Raw genomic sequence first — 14,226 nt, 5'->3', positions numbered from 1 at the left:
ATATGAACAGACATTTCTCCAAAGAAGACATTCATACAGCCAACAGACACATGAAAAAATGCTCATTATCACTGACCATCAGAGAAATGCAAATCAAAACCACAATGAGATACCATCTCACACCAGTTAGAATGGCAATCATTAAAAAGTCAGGAAACAACACGTGCTGGAGAGGATGTGGAGAAATAGGAACAGTTTTACACTGTTGGTGGAAACGTAAACTAGTTCAACCATTGTGGAAGACAGTATGGCGATTCCTCAAGGATCTAGAACTAGAAATACTGTATGACCCAGCCATCCCATTACTGGGTATACACCCAAAGGATTATAAATCATGCTGCTGTAAAGACACATGCACACGTATGTTTAGTGCTATTCACAATAGCAAACACTTGGAATCAACCCAAATGTCCACCCCAGTGACAGATTGGATTAAGAAAATGTGGCACATATACACCATGGAATACTATGCAGCCATAAAAAGGATGAGTTTCTGTCCTTTGTAGGGACATGGGTGCAGCTGGAAACCATCATTCTCAGCAAACTATTCCAAGAACAGAAAACCAAAGATCGCATGTTCTCACTCATAGGTGGGAATTGAACAATGAGATCACTTGGACACAGGAAGGGGAACATCACACACCGGGGCCTATTGTGGGGAGAGGGAAGGAGGGAGCGACGGCATTGGGAGTTATACCTGACGCAAATGGCAAGTTGATGGGTGCTGACGAGTTGATGGGTGCAGCACACCAACATGGCACAAGTATACATATGTAATAAACCTGCACGTTGTGCACATGTACCCTAGAACTTATAGTATAATAATTAAAAAAAAAAAAGAAAATAGACTCAGAAAGCTTCAATTTCTTGTCCAGAGACACAGAGTTCTTGAAAGGCAAAGGACTTAGCCATTAATTCTTAATTCTAAATCCTATACTTCTTCGATACCATCAAAAAAACCTGAGAATAAATGTATACATTAATTTGTGAAATCTCTAGCAACCATTTTGTTGATGTCTAAAAGCCTCCATAATAGAAACACTGTATCTACTAAAGAAATTCACTTACTGGGGTCCAAGAACCATGTCGCCATTGTGCCATCTTTTCTATGAGAGCAGTTGGTAATGAAGTGGTCTTAAGTTTAGAAATAAATGGGCAAGGTGTAAGTACACAGTTCTGTTCAGAAGAAAAATGGATATCGTAAAACATTAATTAATGACTGATTTGTATAAAATCTAATACTTCATTTCTTCTGTATGTCTCAAGAACAGTTCTGTACTAAATTACAAATTGGTAATATGAATGTTTTCATCTTCAAAAGCACTAACTACAGTATTGTCAAGTGTCTGTAGTGGATAATGACTGAATCCTAAAGTTTGGACCATTCTGTCTGATTGCTGAAAAGGAAAAGATCATCAGTCCTTTAAAAATACTGCTCAGCTGAAACATTCTGAATGGACACAGAACTCTACCTTAAAAAGCACAATATACTTTAGGAGTTCATGATATTTATAATACTAGATATACTCCTTCTTCAGTTCAAATAATTGAAATTCACAAGTTAAATGAGTGAGCCCTCAGCAGCTAAAGAGTAAAAAAAAAAATTTCATTAATAAAGCTACAAAGCTGGCAAAACCAAGAACAATAAATTCTATTTTTTCCCTCTCTCTCTCACATACACATTTTTAAGGCATACAAGTTTAAGTGGAAAAAAATAAGTAATCATGGTGTATAAAGTTAAAATGTTGATGTTGAACACATCAACAATCTTTCTGTCTCGTAAATCTTTTTGTTTGTAAACCATGATTCTTTTTACCTGTCTGTCGCTAGGGCGACTAGCTTCATGGCATTCTGTGTCTTCTAACACTGCACTAACTAGCTCATTGACACATTTAACATCTCGCATCTGATACCCATGTCCACATGTCGTTGTGCACTGAAAGAAGAATATAAATAGATATTTAAAAAACATTGCTTTCCAAAAGTTACATAAACTTCTATTTTCTTAACGAATACCCTGTTAATGATATACTTCCAATAATCTTTTTATCAGTCCTTTATTTTAGATTTAAGACTTAAAAGAGCAAAGTCAATAAATATGCATATTTATTCAAATTTAGTAAATGCCAATCAAATATTGAAGTTAACCAAACTGTACAACAACTAATGTATCCTAAAAGTTGTCATATAAAATATAAATAGAGGCCTGATATTTTAGAAACAGTCAATATGATTTAAGGAAACTAAATACTTTTCAAACACCACCTAGTGTATGCATGTCCTTTAATATACTAAGTAAATTTTAAAGAGACAAAGAAGGAACAGCATATGATAAAGTTAAAGGGAAAATGAGAGAAGGCTTCCTGTCAATTGTGGCAACCTCTGCAGAATAATAAGCTACTCCATCCTCATCCAGCCTGATCATTGCTCATCCTGCAGACTCCTAGCTGCCTGTTCAGCGAAACATCTAAACAATGCCTATCCTAAAAACAATAAAGATATCAATGCAGACACAGAGATGAAAATATTTATAACCTAAATAAAGCTGATAAAAGCATAAAGTCTGTAGCATTTTGGTTAACAAAAGGGAGTTCAAAAGCAAAGCTGAAATATTTATTACAGCAAAATTAGCAGTACTGTCAACATGTTACACATGAAGGTTCACATTTCAGGGTTGTTGTTTTTTTAATAAATCAAGCCAAATTCCATTGCACCCACTAAGGGAGGAGTAAATATAACACAACTTTTGTGTTATTCTGTAAAGATAGATCAAATTAGAAAAACCCGTATCATATACTCACAGGTCCCCATGGTCCTACTTGCCAGGAAGCACATGTATGAAGTTCACATGGACTCAGAGACTGAGGTTTGGTACTTGAGTTACAGAAGCCATCACTCAAGTGATCTTCATTCAGCTGACACCATACCTGCCGCTGCTTTATTCCTTTACCACATGTAACAAGGCACTGTTAAGAATACAACTGATCATTATTTATTTGTAGCATTAGTCAACACAAATGCCTTAAAATGATGCAACGATCAATTTGCATAGGAAAATACAGTTGAAAAACCATTCCCAAATGCATTTTCCCTCACTCCTCCAGAAATATTCACTGGGTAAAATCAGCCTGCCCCTAACTTCTGCTGCTAATTCCCACTGAAACATCCATTTATCCTAGAAACAAAGGTGCAAAACTAACCTTAGAATAAGTATTCATCCCAGGCTGCTGTGGACCCTGGCACTTTCTTATGCAAAGGGTTATAGATTAAATATCAGTTAGTGTTATTGCTAGTCAGATATTGTAAATAGTATAATGACAAACTATCTTGTACATTTCTTTCTTTTTTTTTTTTTTTTTTTTTTTTTTTTTTGAGACAGAGTCTCACTCTGTCACCCATGCTGGAGTGCAGTGGCCAATCTCAGCTTACTGCAGTCTCTGCTCACTGATACCTCCACCTCCCAGACTCAAGCAATCCTCCCACCTTAGCCTCCCGAGTACCTGGGACCACAGGTGTGTGCCACCACACCCAACTAAGTTTCACTATGTTGCTCAGGCTGGTCTCGAACATCTGAGCTCAAGCAATCTTCCCACCTCAGCTTCCCAAAGTGCTGTTATTACAGGCATGAGGCAGTGTGTGCCTGGTCTGCCTTGTAAATTTCTGATTGCTTTGATAATAGTTATTTACAAAATGATGAAATAAATTTAAGGACTTTTAAATTTTGTAGTCTTAGATTACAAAGCTGTACTAACACCATATTTTAATAGTTCCAAGCCTCATGTGTTTAATGTACCTCACTCCATTCACTAGCAGCCCAACTGGGACAGGAAAATTCATTGCAATTCTCTCTTGTCACTCGGGACAGTTCTTGGCATTTATTGTCAGCAAGACGATGGCCAAAGTTATTCATACAATAAGATTCTCGAGACCTTTCCCCTCCTCCACAACTCCTGGAACACTGATTTTAGAAAAAAAAAGTGGTAACTAATGGAAAAAAATCAGATTTTCAACAAAACTGTACTTTAGAGTAACATAAATAAGTAATTAGAAAAAAAGGGCAACTTTTTTTAAGCAATCATTTTTATTGTACCTGAGACCATTCTGAAAAATGCCATCTTGTGAAGACACAGTTACCACGGCATAGTTCTCGGGTAGGAGGTTTAAGTTGGTCACCACAGTAGTGGTCATCCACTTGAACACTCTGTCCTTTATGAATGGAATACTTCATGCAATGGATGTCCAAGGTTCTATATCCTTGACCACATTGGGTTGAACATTCACTTTTGCCAATAACATGCCACCTTGAAAAAAGATGTTATTATACTTAGGAGGTATATTACGTAATTAAAAATAGGTTCAGAGACACTCATGCATTCAGTTTTTAGAATTCTGAGAGTTGATGGACAAACCACCAAAAAAACAAAACCAGTCTGGAGCCAGGAAGCCAGCATTATACTACTGACCTCATGCCAGCATTTGGTGGCAGCTTTGGAGGTGCATCCAAGGAACCCCAGGCTTCCTCAAAAACCTTTGAAAACAACTGGTTTAGATCATGATTACCCAATTACTTAGCAGCTGATTTAAGACAATAACTGCATATATCTGACTCCCAATCAGGTAGTTTCTCCCTATGAAATCCCTCTATAAGTATTTTGATTTTATGACCAGGGAATGTCTAGGAATTTGACTACATCGATAAAAATAAAGCATTTAAAAAGTTAACTAGCTTTTGTAAAGTACACCACACTTTCTCATTAATTCATGTAATCTATATTTAGGCATGTTTCCAAGGAAAACATGTTTTCCACAAGTAAAAATGTTAGTTATAGCCAAATTATCCCAATTGTAGTCTAGCATTCATCAATGTGAGGGCACCCGAATAACAAAGCACAGAATTCACGAAATTCATTTCCATCCCTAATTGCATTTCAAGAATTTCACTGTACTTCCTTTTACTACTATGTATTGGATCCAACTTACACAGGCAGTTCTACTACTGTGCTTTTGCTATGTCGTCAAACAACACCATAAATATATAGAAATTCTCATCAAGTGAAAGAGGTTCTGGCCATACCTGAATGTTAAAAGGTACCTGCTACAATGCTGAAAATAAATGTATAAATATGATAGATGGACTCATTGTATACCATGTCACTCCAAGACCAATCATGCACACACACACATGCACACACACACACAAAACCCAAATAACAAGAAATTTAAATTAGAAGTATAAACTTCCTGTCGTGATCTAGGATCAATTTCCCTGAAGTTTAATGGACAAAATACTGATAGAATCTCAAGGAAATCAATCAATTTGATTTCTCCAATTCCCAAACTTCAGAAGTTTACTGGTTCATTAATTCAGTGGAAAATAACGAATCATGCTACAAAATTTATTGTTTCAGACCTTTAAACCATCCATTTTCAGATTACAATTTACTTGTATTTATTTTACAGACAACATTGCAATCTTTTTCTACACAAAATGTTGAGGCCTATATACCAGTATTCAGAAAATACTATGAACGAAAATTCAAATCATCATGTACTGAGTTTTACTATAAATTAGTGAGCCTGAAATTTTTTCATGGCAGGGCAGATGATGAGTAATAATTATATGTCCACTCTGTGTCAGTCACTGTGTTAGACATTTTAATCTTAGCTCACTTATTAATCTGGTTATATTACATATTATTTCTCTTTTACCTTAGTTCACAGTCTGTATTGCAACTTTGAGTAACAAATGATGGAAGTGGCAATTGGTCACATTTTTGATCAGACACAACACTATGATCACTCTTATGTATGCAAGTTATTTTTCTTCGCTGAAGACCTTGGCCAAAGTCAAATGAAAATAAAAAACGAAAGAAAAATTCACAGTTAGATGTTCCATAATTATGTAATTCTGCTAATAGCTTAAAGGAGCCAGCTAAGCAAATAAAAATTTCCAATGCAACACACAGGATATACCAGTATATTAACCTAGTGAGGAATGACTTTTTATAATAAGTAAGCTGAATCCTGAATGACTGAGGAGTTTGCTTAATGAAGAGATGTACAGAAGATGGGACAGGCATTGGAGTAAAAAGAAATTCACTACAGTGGGATAGAGTGGTTGTTGGTGAATAATTGAGTAGCTGAGGACAATGCTGTTGCTGTACAGTACACTATAGTACTGTCATCCACCAGCTTCCTCAGCTACCTCCCCTTTCCCTGCAAGAGGATTACACATCTCTATTGCTACAATGTTATAGTAGCTTCCTGTAGGGGAAGAACTCTTTCCTGTCCATCAGCATCAGGCTTTTTATCAACTGACTGAAAAGGAATATGACCTATTCCAGTCCCACCCAGCTCTCTTTCCTTTTTCCCTCTGCCTCCAGAACATCATTTCCCGGATAGAGCTGATCTTTCTGCCTGGAATCATGAAAGAAAAGGCATAGACAACAAAAGATCAGTGTTTGTCACTGGTTGTGGGGAAGGAAGAATAAATAGATGAAGCACAAGAGATTTTTAGGGCAGTGAAACTACTATGTATGATATTATTTTGGTGAATACATGTCATTATACATTTGTCAAACCCAGAGAATTTTTACACAAATAGTAAACTTTAATGTAAACTATGGAGTTTAGTTAATAATAATGCATCAAAATTGGCTCATCCGTTGCACAAATGTGCCACACTAATGCAAGATGTTAATAATAGAGGAGTGTGGAGGAGAATGGCAGAGGGAAGATGGATAAATATGCAAACTTTCTGTACTTTCTACTCAATTCTTCAGTAAACCTATAACTTCTCTAAAAAAAAAAGTCTATTAAAAAAAAAAAAACATGGGCACAGATACCAAGTTGGAGTAGAGCCATAGCAAATTAGCAGCCAAAACATGATATGAGCAATAAATAAACCTTTATTGTTCCAAGCCATTAAGGTTTGGTGGTTGTTTGCATGCAGGATAACTACAGCAAAAGCAAACTAAGGGAAGCAGTCATAACTGACCAGACTCATTTGAACTTTATGCTTTCTGCAATGAGGAGACAGTAAAGAGTTTAAGCAGTCAGTGACATGAACAAATTTCTGTTTTATCAAAGTTCAACTCTGTGCTTCCACTTAACTAAATATGATCATATATGTTATCTCTGCTCCTTCCTAAATATCTTTTGAAATAACTATGAGAAATTCTGAAAAGGCACAAACCTAAAAGAACAAAAAAAGAAAAGAAAAAAAACAGCAAGAAAAGGAAATTTTGAATATGAAAAGTAGATGGAAATAACTATTTAACAGAACCAAGGAAGATGAAACCTAACCCTGCAAAGTGGAAAAGTAAATAACAAACAAATCATTCATGACACAGAACCCAAGAAAGGCCCAGGAATGGTAAATAGCAGGTTCCTCTGACAGGGTGAATGTGTGAGGGGTAGGCCTGAAATAATAAAGAATTAATTGAAAAGTATTTGAAAAGAACGGTTAGACTACTAGCTTCCTAGTTGAGAGCAGCACTGTTCAATGAAAGCAGAATGTGAATCACATCTGGAACTGTATATTTTCTAGTAGTCACGTTAAAAAAAAAACAGCTAAATTATTTTTCGTAACCTTCATGTTTAGCCCCAAATATTTAAAATATGATCATTTGAACATATCAATATAAAATTATTAATAATATATTTTACATTCTTTTTTCATTCTAAGACTTCCAGATTTAATATGTATTTAACACTTATAGCACATTTCAATAGATTAGCCACATGTGGCTACTGGCTACCATATTGCACGGCATAGCTCTAGAAAAAGTAAATTTGAAGGCATAAGACACAGCTGAGAAAAGGTGGGAACACACTCCACTGAAACAAGGTGGCTAAGTAAAGTTCCCCACACTTAATGATGTGATCCCAGCCCATTCAGTTCACAATCTCCTGCTGGCACCATGCCAACTTCTGTTATCCCATAGCACCCTCATGATGATCAGAAGATGAGAGAATTCCTCTCTTGCAGGACTGTTTAACTCAAGAAAAAAGATCACCTGACAATAACATTTGAGACTTCTCTCCAATGACATAAGAGAGGGCTACTTAATGACCAAGTTACTCTATAATGAAACTTCTAGTTAACTTGTGTGACCCACAGAGGACTTTCAATCAGAATTTTAGCACTTTTAAAACATGAACAAACAGCACAAGATCACTAGACATTTTAGGAAAGCCTCTAACACACAAGAAAAAAGTAAAATGAACAAAAACAAACTAGAACTAGGATGAAACATGTGTAAGTGAGGGAGCAGAAGAAAACTTAAGGACTATGATTAATACACTCAGAGATACGATAGAAGGCAGTACATTCATAAAACAAAAGCAAAATGTTATGAGAAGAAACATTAAGAAAACAATGACATTGAGAGAATAAATTAGAAAATTAATAGCAGTTTAGGAATGTGAACACCCAAATAATACTAGTTTCCCAAAGATAAAAGAGAAAAGTTAATGTGAGGAAGTCATCTAAGAACATGATAAAATTTATCAAGACAAAGATTTATGTTTCTAAATTGGAATGGCATCTTAATTACCTAGAAAAATAGATGAAAAAAAAACCAAATCAATGCACATTGTCCTGAAATTTCATACCACTAGAATTAAAGAGAGGATCCACAAAACTTTCAGAATACAACATGCCATGTACAAGCACAGGAAATTGGAAAACAAGCCAGAAAACAAGGCTTTCAAAATTCTAAAGAAAAACAATCTCTATTTATACCAGTTGAACTACTGATCGAGCATGAGAATATAGTTACGCCATTTTCAGACATGAAAGGTCTCAAAAATCTACTTTTCTTCTCAAGAAAATACTGAGGGATATGTTCCACCCAATGAAAGAAGTAAATCAAAAAGAGGGATTGACAGGATTTAGAAAATAGGGAATCTACACAGAATACTGAAGAGAATTCCCAGGACAATAACGAAGGGAAATCTCAAGATGACAGTCATTAAACAAGCCTAAAAAGCAACATGAACAAATTAGAGAACAGAGGGCCACAGTAGCCAGAGGTAAAGAAAAGTGAAGGAAAATCAAATTGATAGATTCTATAATATGCTTGAAAATATTAAGACAAAATGTATAGTTCTGACAAAAAGTTTAAGGACCGATAACTTTCAGTACACAGAAAAAAACAAAATGGAGGGAATTTAACTTTAACTTCAGAGAAACTTAAAAAATTACAAAAAAAGGGAACATAATCATAGTTCACTATGTGGTAAAAGAAATAAGTTGCTTTTCCCCTGCGCGTGATTGTTTAAGAGAACTCTCCTGCTTTGGACTCCCAAATCATCTCTCACCACGTTTGTCCAAACTTCCATTTTGAATCTTGTTATTCTTGGTGTGTTCACTGCATTTTAAAATGTTCTTTCATTCTCCTGTTGCTGGAATTTCTCCTTCTAACTCCCCATATCCATGGTCACAGACGAGCTTACCCACTCAAGTTGGAATGCTGATCCCAGCTCCCCAAATTCCAATTCTCTTCTAAAAGGATATGCAGGACCTTTCTGTCGAAATGAATTTCTTCCTTCTATGTTAACCAAAGCTCTGTGTTTTCTACTCTAGCATTTATACCAGTCTATGTCGCATCATATCCTTGTATCCCTCGACTGAGACACTGCTAAAACAGGAACAATTGTTCCCATGAAATCATTCTGGGAAGCACTGTCTAGATGCCACAGGACCAAGACTGTGCCTCTTCCTGAATAGGGCACCACAGTTCCTTTGGCACCTCGTCAGTTCAGATGGTAGACTGTTCTTTACATTCTCACCATCTTTTGTCATCGGCTCTGGCTGCCTACTTTCTATGATAAGCTCATCTCCACATGGTTCTGAGCTTCCTTTGCCCTGACCCACTCATGCCCTAATTCCCAAACTGTTTCTCTATTCTTCATGAAGACTTTTCTTCCATTCTACACAAAACTCTCTCTCGTCAGCTTCAATCTCCTCAAAATCTGTTCCCTCCACCTTTTCTTAGGTCCACACTGTGCATATCTATAGTACTATATTTACCATTTTATTAATAAATTAACATATATATTCATGCACCTGTTTCAAGCACTAGAATAAAACTTGAATGCAGAATTGGGATAATCTGAATGTATTCCCTCAATAAATACTTACTGCATTGAACATAATATTACACGATTAAATATTCATAATTACAGACTGCAGACTCTAGTCTTCCCACTTTTTTTCCCCTCTACAAATTGCCCTGCTGTTCCCACTCTGCTCCTTTCCTCACTCTATTTCTTTTCATTTTTCATGCCATCTACATAATTATACTTTCTACTGGTCAGGGAAAGAAAATAAAAAGATGAAAGAATGTTTGTTATCTCAACAATAAAAGAGGAAGCCAAGTTGTTGAGAAAGACTGTGTGGAGATGAGTGGAAGAAAACGCAGCTATTTCACCAGGAAGCAGGATATATATAAGTTAGAGAAACTTTCTGTGGCTGTGAAAAAGAGAACAAGAATGGGAAAGTAAAAGAACAGTAATAGACAGAGAAGGGTGAAAACAGTAACATTAAATAGTGCTGTTAAGTCTAAGAAACAGAAAGAATTGGTGAAAAAAGTAGAAAGGAAAACAAGATTGAAAACCTTTATATGTCAGTGTGGGATATGCATATGGACAGTGGGGAGGAGTCCTTAGGCAGCAAAGACTCAAAAGTACCCAAAATGACGACAGAATGCACAGTCAATCTTTTGTCCCTTATTGAATGCCAGCGTACCTTGACACATTTTGGTACAGCCTTCCCATGGTCCATAGGGGTCCCATGTGAACAGGTCGCTCCTCTCTTCCAAAGGGATATTGAAGGAATAACGTACATCAGGGTTGTATAAATTACCCACACATAACACCTCAATAAGAACACAAAAGAACGTACAATTAATTCATAAAAAATATTCTTAAGACATCATTTTATATTTGATAACGTTAAGCACTTAACCAGTAGTTTACTAATATAATTAAATTTAAGTGTTATTATTGATAACTGAGAATTTACCTGCAAAATAAGTTCTTTCTCTTGTCGATTAGTACTATTAATTCTTTCAACTGAGTTGTTTGATCCACTGTATTCAATAACAGTTCTTGTTCCTTGCACATTGACTTCTTTCTTTGATCTACTTAGAACAAAATTTCCATTGAAAAGAAAATTCCCTTCAGCATCAGATAATGCTGTAAAAGAATAATGAAATAGTAACACCAATCAACAATACAGAAAATATTTGTTTTAACTTTTTTTTTTTTTTTTTTTTTTTTGAAGATGGAGCTTCTTGCATCCTATCTCTCAGGCTAGAGCTGCAGTGCCAGGATATCGGCTCATTGCGCAACCTCCGCCTTCTTGCGGTTCAACCAATTTCTCCTGCCTCACCTCTCCTAAGCTAGCTGGGAATTTACAGCCATGCACCACCACGCCCAGCTAATTTTTGTATTTTTAGTAGAGACGGGGTTTCGCCATCTCAGCCAGGCTGGTCTCGAACTCCTGACCTCAAGTGATCCACCCGCCTCGGCCTCTCAAGTGCTAGGATTACAGACGTGAGCAACCGAGTCTGGACTTGTTTAACTTTTAAAGTTCAAATCCTTTTTTGAAATTAAAGAATGCAAATGAAAATTAATGTTGAGGAAATAAACTTTATTTTACTGTAATGTGGGATTTTATCAATAAGTTGGGTAACTTCAGCACATCAGCCAAAGATATTAAAATAAGTTCACTCTATACGTTTATATCTCAGATGGTCATCTTCTTTCATGAGGCATGTAGCTTCAGAACAAGAAGTGGGAAAGCAGAAAGAAGTCATGACCCCAGCAGACAGATTAGTTAAATCATCCTGGTCATCAATGGTAGGGAAAGAAGGAGCAGCCAGACTGCTGCATCATTCCATTTATGCCTATCTTAGAAAAAAGGTACAAAGCTTTAAAACTCTAGGGTCAACATTCTAGAAGGCCATGCAATGACTATGTCATTCTCTACACAAACATCTAGATCTTTCATAGAAAAGCCCTGTATCCCTGTTAATACATACGTGGATATCTGCTTTTCAGAATAATACTATTTCCCTCTCTGTTCATGTCCCCTTCTTGTTCTCTTTTTCCCAGTGACAGACATTAATATATGCCTATAGAATATGTATATGTGTGTATTTATTTATATATTATATATACAAATAGATAAGACAATTATATAGTATGTATTAGAAATGTTACTTTTTAAATATAAAATTACATGTCACCCACAATCATGCAGTAGTAAAAAGAAATGAATGTGGGATTAAAACAATGGATTTAAGTTTAAGTTGTTGCAATTAATGTCTATGTAATCTTGGACAAACCTCATACTCAGTTTCCTAAACTGCATAATAGAAATAATAAAAATTTCTATTTCAGTCTTTTAGTCAGGATCAAGTTTGAAAATGTTTTTAGGCGTGTGAATTGTACAGTACTGTGCTATTTATTTTTAATTTTCAAGAGGATGTGTAATATCTAAAATTTTACACTACAAGAACCCCTATATTAATCAAATACTTTTTTGTTTGCTTTACTTAAGTTATACTTTTCAGTGGAAGAATAACCTTTCCAGAAAACATTTGTTTGGCATTCCAGGAAACCTCACCGAAAGCACACAATTATCTATGGCTAAACTTCCTAATATAAATACAACACCCCTCTGAAAAAGCAATATTTAAGGGATTATTGTAAAATAAATTTGGTATTTCTGTGTATATGTGGACTAGTATAACTGTCTTTATGAATTACACTGAATTCAGTGAGGAACAAACAAAGTTCTATATTTAGTCTGTGACATAGAAATTCCTCTATTTAAGAATCTGTGCTTTATCAGATGTGGCTAGGTCTATTTAAGGGATTATTGGTTCTGTTAAACCTAAGGGAAATAAACAAAACCTTACTGGCTTAGACAAAAAAAAACTACACATTTCCCTACTTTTAGTTACCAAACTTCATAAATATAAATGTTTTAAAAATTCCTTCTATTGACATCACACGTCTATTTTACTCACTTCAACTTAGACTTTGATATTTCCATTTATAATGCTCTCAAAAAGTATACTGATACTTTATTGGTGAGCATTTCTTTCTTTTTTTTTTTTTTTTTTTTTGAGACAGAGTTTTGCTCTTGTTGCCCAGGCTGGAGTGTAATGGCACAATTTCAGCTCACTGCAACCTCCACCCCCTGGATTCAAGCGATTCTCCTGCCTCAGCCTCCCGAGTAGCTGGGATTACAAGCACCTGCCACCATGCCTGGCTAATTTTTGTACTTTTAGTAGAGACAGTGTTTTGCCATGTTGGTCAGGCTGGTCTCAAACTCCTGACCTCAGGTAATCCACCCGCCTTGACCTCCCAAAGTGCTGGGATTTACAGGCGTGAGCCACCATGCACGGCCAACATTTCTAACTTATAAAGTTGAGAAGAACCTGTGATCCAGACCCAGATCGATATATTTGTCTACATTTGGAATCTAAGAGGTACCTATTAAATTATTTATTTCCAATATGGTAGCATATATCTATGTATATGTACTGAAGTAATATTTTTAGCATGAGGAAAAGAATTTCAACTAAATGTAAAAGGCTAATAATTCTAACTATTTACACTTGATTTTAATAAAATATTTTGCATTTTTTATTGAGGTGAAACTGATACAAAATTAACCATCGTTAAATGAACAATTCAATGGCATTTAGTGTATTCACAACGACGTACAACCATCACCTCTATCTAGTTCCAAAACCTGTTCACCCCAAAAGGAAACCTTGTACCCATTAAGGAGTTGTTCCCTTTACATTTGACTTTATAGTTCCAAATGCAATTCCTGAGATAGGCTGTTCATTATAGATTCAGATTGCCAGTTACATAGGTTAATTATTTGAGTCAATAGTCCGCATCTTATTAATGTACAGCAGATGCTTTCTCAATATCAGCTCTGCACCATTACCTACCTACTCCAGCTTGGTGAATTATAGATAACTCACTATTAAGATATTTCTAAGGCAGAAGGAAAAGATTTTTAAAGCATCCTTTTCATATTTGTGTCTAAAGTGAAATTCTTTAAGTCTGAAAGCTAATTTCTAAAATAAATAACATAAATTAAGTTTATACTTTAGAAATAGCTAACAGACAATATATTGTGACTATATTCATTAACATATAAAATGTGAAACCACAGTTCTTTTCTAACTTAAA

The 14,226-nt window shown here is 35.5% G+C and overlaps 1 protein-coding gene across 1 annotated transcript in view; it reads right to left on the bottom strand.

Annotated features, from left to right (window-relative positions):
- Nucleotides 1–14,226, bottom strand: part of ADAMTS20 (ADAM metallopeptidase with thrombospondin type 1 motif 20) — a 205,856-nt gene that overhangs the window by 85,436 nt on the left and 106,194 nt on the right. The window contains exons 16-23 of the mRNA XM_017888956.1: nt 11,030–11,208; nt 10,754–10,883; nt 5,710–5,836; nt 4,091–4,301; nt 3,794–3,958; nt 2,802–2,966; nt 1,817–1,936; nt 1,069–1,176 (exon numbers count right to left, since the gene is read on the bottom strand). Of these exons, the coding sequence (XP_017744445.1) occupies nt 1,069–1,176; nt 1,817–1,936; nt 2,802–2,966; nt 3,794–3,958; nt 4,091–4,301; nt 5,710–5,836; nt 10,754–10,883; nt 11,030–11,208 (1,205 nt within the window). The remainder of the gene's footprint in view (nt 1–1,068; nt 1,177–1,816; nt 1,937–2,801; nt 2,967–3,793; nt 3,959–4,090; nt 4,302–5,709; nt 5,837–10,753; nt 10,884–11,029; nt 11,209–14,226) is intronic.

Source organism: Rhinopithecus bieti, unplaced genomic scaffold (genome assembly GCF_001698545.2).
Source record: "Rhinopithecus bieti isolate Rb0 unplaced genomic scaffold, ASM169854v2 scaffold_17829, whole genome shotgun sequence".
NCBI lineage: Eukaryota > Metazoa > Chordata > Mammalia > Primates > Cercopithecidae > Rhinopithecus > Rhinopithecus bieti.
The sequence above is the reverse complement of the archived record's forward strand: the minus strand, read 5'-3'. Positions and strand labels throughout refer to the sequence as shown.